We start from the raw sequence: 8,163 nt of genomic DNA, 5'->3' as shown, positions 1-8,163 counted from the left end.
TGGGATCAGAGGGTTTTCTTTGGGATGCAGGAGCTTCCCAGGGGTCCAAGCAGGTTTTTTTGGGGAAGCAGGAGCTCCCCGTAGGATCAGAGGGGTTTTTTGGGAAGCAGGAGCTCCCCGGGAGATCACAGGGGGTTTTTTTGGGATCACAGGGATGCGGAGCCGGGGTGGGGGCGCAGCTCAGCCCCAGAGCCCGAGCACTCCCACGGTCTGGCTTTCCCAGGCAGGCGCCTCAGGAAACTTCTCCGGCTCCAATTGCTGCGCTCCACCTTTTATTCTAATTGATTCCGCATCGCCATAGGAACCCGCTCGGGCGGCAGCGAGAGCCGCCGCTCCCCGGGAGCCGCGGGATGGCCGGGGATGGAGCCGGGAGCCCGGGGGGGCAGCCAGGTACCGATCCCGAGGGGCAGCGGCACCGCCGGGGACCCCCAGCCCCGCTCTGCCGGGGGGTCGGGGGCTGGCAGCCAGGAAATGTTCCAGGGGTGCTGTCCAGGCTGGGTGGAGAGGGCAGGCAGCCGGATTTGGGGTGGGAACTGCCTTTCCTGGGGTTGGATCGCTTTGGAAAAGGGTCCTTGGCAGGGTGGGGGGTCTCAGAGCCTGGGATTTGGGGAAATCCATCCCTGCTTGGCTGGGGGTGGGCTGAGCCTTCCCCTGGGCTGCTCCTGGACGGGATGGGACATCCCAGACACTCCGTGGGGCCGATCCTCTGGGATCTCCCTGGATCCAGAGTGCATCTGCCCCGAACAGCGGGATCCAGGCAGGATTCCCGCTCGGGAGAGCTCCCAAGGAATCTCCATGGCTTGGGAGAGGGGCTGGAGCCCTTCCCATCACCCACAGGCTGCTCCAGCAGGGAACTGCCCGAGCTGGAGAGATCCTGGGAGCAGGGTTTGGGATGAGAGGGGACACCAGACATCCGAGGAATCCTGACGAGGCTCGGGATCCTCCCTGGGCACCGTCCAGAGCCAGGGCAGGATCCCTCCTGCATCCCTCTGTCCATCCCACGGGGCTGGGGGATGGAGAGGGGCTGGGAGGGAGCCCCTGGATCCTGCTGGATCCTTGGGAAGGGCTGGCACTGCCTGCTCCTGGCTTTGCCTGCTTCTCCAGGGTGGGATGGACCCACTGGAGGGTTGGGAACAGCCAGGCTGGGGGTGCAGGGGGGTCAGCATCCCCCTGGGCATGGACAGGGTGGGAAAAAGGGTCTGACCCTGGCAGGGAGGCTGGGAAGGGGAGGTGGATCCCAGTGGATCCCAGTGGATCCCAGTGGACAGGATTCCTGGCACGGGGAACACCTTTACTCCTGCTGGGCCTGGCAGCCCCTGGGGCAGCTCTGAGCTGGGGCACAGGCAGGAGCAGATTCCAGGGGTAACAGAGCTTTGGGATTCCCAGCAAGGGCAGAGAGGAAATTCAGGATTGTGCCAGCCCCATAAACCATGGGAACAGCCCCATAAGAGCTTTGGGATTCCCAGCAAGGGCAGAGAGGAAAATCAGGATTGTCCCAGCCCCATAAACCATGGGAACAGCCCCATAAGAGCTTTGGGATTCCCAGCAAAGGCAGAGAGGAAAATCAGGATTGTCCCAGCCCCATAAACCATGGGAACAGCCCCATAAGAGCTTTGGGATTCCCAGCAAAGGCAGAGAGGAAAATCAGGATTGTTCCAGCCCTATAAACCAGTGGGAACAGCCCCATAAGAGCTTTGGGATTCCCAGCAAGGGCAGAGAGGAAATTCAGGATTGTCCCAGCCCTATAAACCGTGGGAACAGCCCTGTGCTCTGCAGGAGCCTCCCACCCTGCTTGGACTGGGGCACAAACCCCCAGGGGCTGGGGCTGCTCCGTGCCCAGGGCTTGGATCCTGCTGGAGGCTCAGGATCCCCTGGCAGAGCCCCTGGATGTGCTCCAGAGGCAGCCAGGCCCCGTCCCAGCAGCAGAATTTACTGAAAAAGGCAATGCAGAGATTGCAGCTGCTCCAGGGGCAGCACCAGGGTGTCCAGAGGGGCACGGAGCTGCCTCTGTCCGTCTGTCCTGCTGGACACGGCTGGGACGCGGCTGGGACGGACACCAGGACCCGCTGCTGCGGAGGTGAAGGGGGGGAGGAGGAGGGAGGGACCCCCATGGCCCTGCCCTGGAGCCTTTCCCCACCTTTGAGGAGTTGGGGCACCAAAAGTCGGGGGGAAAACGCTCCAGGGAGATTTTCCAGAGCTTCACTTCTGAGCAAGATGAGGGTGGGGTAGTGATTTTAAGGGAAAAGAGGGGGGATTCGGGGTGGGATGAGGGAGGAATTTGTTAGGATGAGGGTGGGGAGGGGCTGGGATGGAATTCCCAGAGCTCCATCCCTGGAGCAGCCTGGGGCACTGGAAGGTGCCAGGGCTGGCTCTGGATGGGCTTTAAGGTCCTTCCAGCCCGAACCTGGATCCTGCCCTCCATCCCACCTGGATCACACCCAGATCCTGCCTGGCTCTGCGCTGACTCCCTCCTTTGTTCATAATAAGCATCTCATTAGGTATTCACCGTTCCCAAATTAACATTTAATTCGTGCCTCGTTCCCAGAAAAACCTGGGCACAGCCTCCTGGAATTGTTGACAGTGATCCTGTTCCTTTGTGAGCTCTGTCCCTATTAAGCAATTTCCTCGCCTGTGTCTTTTGAGTTACTAAGGGAACAGGAATAAAATCTTAATAAAACTCCATCAACTGTTCCTGAAATAACAGCAGCTCCTTGGAGGGGCCTGAGCGCAGGGATGGGGCTCTGCTCCAAATTCCCAGGAAATCCAGAGCACAGAGCCATGGGATGGTTGGGCTGGAAGGGCCCAAAACTCACCCAATTCCACCCAATTCCACCACCCCAGGCTGCTCCAGCCTGGCCTTGGACACTTCCAGCCACAGCTGCTCTGGGAACCCCCAATGATGGAAAGACAACACATCCCAAAGGAGAACAAATCCTTTATTTTAAGGATAAATAATATTTAATATAAATAATATATAAAATATATAAACATATACATTGTATTAATAATATATCAATAAACAATATTGATATATTTACATTAATAGAGTAATAATATACAAATAATACCAGGGTTACCAATTAGCAGGAATTATTCTCTTTTGTCCTGGCTGTGCCTGATCCTCCCTGGATTTGGGACCTGGGCCACTGGGCATCTCCAGATCCAGGATTTTTTGCTGTCCTGGGCACCACAAAGGGGAAGTTTTTAACCCAATATATCCATGGGGGAAGCATAAAGAGAGGTTTAGGCTGGGTTTGGGATATTGGAAGAATTCCTCCATGGAAATGGGGTGGAATCCCCATTCCTGGGGGGATTTAAAATCTTGTGGATGTGGCACTTGGGGACAGGGTCAGTGGTGGCCTTTGGATTGCTCTGCTCCCCCTTCCCCCTGGATATTGGATATTGGATTGTGGATATTGGATATTGGATTGTGGATATTGGATGTTGGATATTGAATATTGGATGTTGGATGTTGGATATTGGATAGTGGATGTTGGATATTGGATGTTGGGTGTTGGATATTGGATGTTGGATGTTGGATGCTGGATGTTGGATGTTGGATATTGAATATTGGATGTTGGATATTGGATATTGGATGTTGGATGTTGGATATTGGATGTTGGATGTTGGATATTGGATGTTGGATATTGAATATTGGATGTTGGATATTGGATATTGGATATCGGATGTTGGATGTTGAATATTGAATATTGGATATTGGATATCGGATGTTGGATATTGGCTATCGCTGCCAGGGAGGGCAGGGGATGCTCCTGAGCTCTCCCAGAGAGATTTTGGGCTTTTTTTTCCGGGAGCCTGGATCTTCTGGAGCCTGAATTCAGGCTCCAGGATGCTGCAAAGGGATATTGGGGTGGATATTCCAGGAATGGTGGTGGGGAGGATGCAGGGATGATGGTGTGGATATTCCAGAAGAGACGGTGTGGATATTCCAGGGATATTGGTGTGGATGCTCCAGGGATATTGGTGTGGATGCTCCAGGGATGATGGTGTGGATATTCCAGAGGGGATATTGGTGTGGTTTCTGCAGGGATGATGGTGTGGATGTTGCAGGGGGATGGTGTGGATGTTCTCCTGAGGGGGTGGTGTCAATGTTCTCCCAGGGAGGATGACGTGGATGTTTTCCCAGGGAGGTTGTCATGGATGTTCTCCCAGGAATGTTGGTGTGGATATTGCAGGGATATTGATGAGGATATTGCAGGGACTTTGGTGTGGATATTCCAGGGAGGTTGATGTACATATTCCATGGATATTGGTGTGGATATTGCAGGGATATTGGTGTGGATATTGCAGGGATATTGGTGTGGATTTTCCATGGATATTGATGCGGATTTTCCATGGATATTGGTGTGGATATTCCAGGGAGGTTGGTGTGGATATTCCAGGGAGGTTGGTGTGGATATTCCTAAGATATTGGTGTGGATTTTCCATGGATATTGGTGTGGATATTGCAGGGGTATTGGTGTGGATATTCCACAGATATTGGTGTGGATATTCCAGGGAGGTTGGTGTGGATATTCCAGGGATATTGGTGTGGAATTTCCATGGATATTGGTGTGGATATTCCAGGGATATTAGTGTGGATATTGCAGGGATATTGGTGTGAATTTTCCATGGATATTGGTGTGGATATTCCATGGATATTGGTGTGGATATTCCACAGATATTGGTGTGGATATTCCAGGGAGGTTGATGTACATATTCCATGGATATTGGTGTGGATATTCCAGGGATATTGGTGTGGATTTTCCATGGATATTGGTGTGGATATTCCAGGGAGGTTGGTGTGGATTTTCCATGGATGTTGGTGTGGATATTCCAGGGAGGTTGGTGTGGATTTCTCCTGTGTGAGCCCCCCCAGTGCTGGGAATTCCCGAGGCGTCCCGGGATGTGCTGCTGTGCTCCCTGCAGTGGCCAGAGCCCTTTTAACCCTGTCCCTCTTCTCTCTGTCCCTCTGCCTCGCCTCCCAAAGCCCTGGAGAGCCGGAGCCCAGCTCGGTGACGTGGCTGTGTGGGCGCAGCCAGGCCCTGCTCCTGTCCCCACGCAGCTGCAGCCAGGTGGGTGCCCCTGTTCCCTCTGCTCCAAGCCCCGGGGGAAGCAGCAGCTGGACACCAGTCCCCAGCAGGAATCAGCCCCCCTGTCCTTGTTGAGTCCATCCTGGGGCAGCTCCAGACCTCCCTGAGCAGCCCCTGTGTCCCCACAGCTCCTTTTTGGTGAAAATTTCCTGGGATTTGGGCTTCCAAGGGGTCCCTCAGCACCAGCCTGGGCCTCTCTGGGGTTTGCTGGGGATTCATGGTCAGAGGAGCAGCCTCTGCACCAGTGCCTGGAGCTGCCCACCCGTGCCTTGTGCCCTCACCAGTGGCTTCCTGAGCTTGCCAGGAAATCCAGAACTCCCAGAGACCCTCCCTGGGCCTGTTGCTGTACCCCGTGGCCAGTTCCTCCTCCCCAGCCATCCCTGCTTTCCCCACATCCCATTCCTTCTCCTTCACCATCTGTTTTTCCACATCCAATCCCTCCTCCCTCCCCATCTCTGCTTCCCCCACACCCAATTCCTCCTCCCTCCCCATCTCTGCTTTCCTCGTGGCCAATTCCTCCTCCCTCCCCATCCCTCCATGCCCGTACCCAATCCCTGCTCCCTCACCAGCTCTGCTTTTCCCTCCAGGAGCTCTGGGCTCGCCCAGGAGCCGATCCCGAGGGGTTGCCCATGGAATAGGCGCTTCCCCGGGTGCCTGGGCACAGCGGGAACCTGAAGTTGTTGCCCCGGGGCCCCCAGAGCCGCCCTGCCCCGGAGCCCCCGGCCTCTGCCATGAATGATGCATCCACCATGGATTATGAACTGCTCTCCCCGTCCCTGGTGGAGCACCCCGCCGGCGCCGCGGGCATGGATGCCGAGCAGAAAACTGTCTTTGCCTTCGTCATCTTCCTCCTGGTGTTCTTGGTGATGCTGATGGTGCGCTGCTTCCGCATCCTGCTGGACCCCTACAGCCGCATGCCCGCCTCCTCCTGGACGGACCACAAGGAGGGCTTGGAGCGGGGCCAGTTCGACTACGCCCTGGTGTGAGGGCGAGCCCGGCCCCGGCCCGGCTCCCCCTCCATCCCTCCCTCCATCCCTCCATCCCTCCCTCCTTCCCTCCCTCCCTCCGCCCCGCAGGGATGCTCCGGGCAGGGCGGCGAGCGGGGGTCCGGCCCCGGGGAGGTTTTCTAGGGGTTTCTCTCTTTTCTAAGCACTTTTCAGTTCTCTTGGCAGCCCGTGGGAGGCTGGGGGTCGGGGGCTGGACGGGAACCCCGCTGCCCCTCGTGCCCCCGGGCACCGCGGAGGGGCAGGAGGGGACGGGACGGGGCATGGCGGGACCTGCCCTCGGCCCGCGGGGCCCCTGGGCTGGGCTCTGCCCGGTGCCAGGCCCGAGCTTTGACCCCCGGCCCCTGCTGCCCCCCGGGAGTGCCCCCCGGGAGTGCCCCCGTGGTCCAGTGCGTGTCTGTGTGTCCTGTAGCTGAGCTGTGTCCGTCAGGGGTTTCTCGGCACCGGCCCCCAGCGCTGGCTTTGTTCCTCCTCTGCGCCGGTCCTCGGCCCCCCAAAAGGGAGGGGAGGGTGGAGACGCCCCCTGTGCAGCCCCCCCAGCCTGTCCCCTCCCCCCTGTCCCTGCCCGGCCGGTGACAATGGAGCCGGGGCAGTCCTGGGCTGGGGACACGAGGACGGGTCGAGGGTCCCCAAAACCCCCGCGAGAGGCTCCTGGGGCATCCCTGCAGGGGTGTCCGGCCCTTCCCGGGCTCTCCCAGGGCTCTGGGAGCGGCCGAGGGGCTGCCAAGGGCCGTGGTGGGCAGGGGAGGGTCCTGCCAAGGGATTTGGGCCCGGGGGGAGAACCTCGCCCCTCCATGGAAATAAAGCCGCACCGTGCCGACCCCAGCCGGCTCCTGCTCCGCTCTGTGCTGCGTCCGGGAGGGGAACCGGACCCTCCCCGAACCCTGGGGGCACGAGGAGGAGGAGGAGGAGGCGAGGGGTCACTGCCAGGCGCTGCAGGAGTGACCACCAGGACGTGGGGACCCAGCCCGGCCGCCTCCTGTCCCCGCACAAATCCCCTCTCACGCACGGAGCTGTTCCAGGACATTTTCCGGCTGTCCCAGCTCCTGTTTGCCCCCGCCCGGTGCTGTCCCCGCTCCCTCCCGGTGCTGTCCCCCCTGCCCGGTGCTCCCGGTGCTGTCCCTGCCCTCTCCCGGTGCTGTCCCCGCTCTCTCCCGGTGCTGTCCCGGTGCTCCCGGTGCTGTCCCCGCTCCCTCCCGGCCCCGGGTGCCGCAGTCCCGCCCGCCCTCTGCTGGCACCGGGCTCCGTCTGCGCTGGCAGCCGGGAAGAACTTCCAGAAAATCGGGAATATCGGTCTGGAAGGAGCGCCTGGGCCGGACCCCATCGGCCCCAGCCCGGCCAAGCCCACCCAGTGCCACCCCTGCCCTGGCAGGGACACCTTCCCCTGTCCCACTGCTCCAGCCGGGCCTTGGGCAGGGATCCAGGGGCAGCCACAGCTGCTCTGGGAATCCCATCCCAGCCCCTCCCAGCCAGGAATTCCTTCCTTGTACCCACTCAAGTTCCCCTGGTCCAGTTTGAAGCTGTTCCCTGTGTCCTGTCCCTCCCTCCCTTGTCCCCAGCCCCTGTCCTGGAGCTCCTTTAGGCTCTGGAAGGGCTCTGAGCTCTCCCTGGAGCCTTCTCCAGGCTGAACAATCCCAATTCCATCTCCAAGGGAGCTCCAGGTTGGAGCTGGATGGGCCCAGTCTGTGCCCACACAAAGACACAGCCCCACTTAACCCAAAATAATTTTATTGTTGCCGTTGCTTCTGATACAAAAAAGGAATTCCACAAAGAGCCGCCTCTCTGTGTGGGACAAGGGGCACAGGTTTGGGGTTTCAACACTTCCCCCCAAAAAAACCAACCAGCAAGAAATGTCAGTATAAAACAAATTAAAAAAAAAACCAAACAAACAAAATAAAAACCCTAAAAAACAAACCGAAACACCACACCAGAGAGGAGGAGAGGAAAACTTGAGCTTTGAGACTTTGGCTCAACACACGCACACAAACCCAGCTCTGCTAATTTATTATTATTATTATTAATACTTTTTGGATTTTGGTTTTTCTTTTTTTTTTAAAAAAAAAAGC

The 8,163-nt window shown here is 57.9% G+C and overlaps 1 protein-coding gene across 1 annotated transcript; it reads left to right on the top strand.

Moving 5' to 3' along the window:
* Positions 1-5,821: 5,821 nt before the first annotated feature.
* On the top strand, positions 5,822-6,079 carry CTXN1 (cortexin 1; the record flags this gene model as incomplete). Its single annotated transcript, XM_084221070.1, has 1 exon — positions 5,822-6,079. Exon 1 carries the CDS (start codon positions 5,825-5,827, stop codon positions 6,077-6,079), a length of 255 nt encoding a protein of 84 aa, XP_084077196.1. The 5' UTR covers positions 5,822-5,824.
* Positions 6,080-8,163: the final 2,084 nt, after the last annotated feature.

This window comes from Fringilla coelebs (genome assembly GCF_963513975.1).
Source record: "Fringilla coelebs genome assembly, chromosome: 24".
Lineage (NCBI taxonomy): Eukaryota > Metazoa > Chordata > Aves > Passeriformes > Fringillidae > Fringilla > Fringilla coelebs.
The sequence above is the reverse complement of the archived record's forward strand: the minus strand, read 5'-3'. Positions and strand labels throughout refer to the sequence as shown.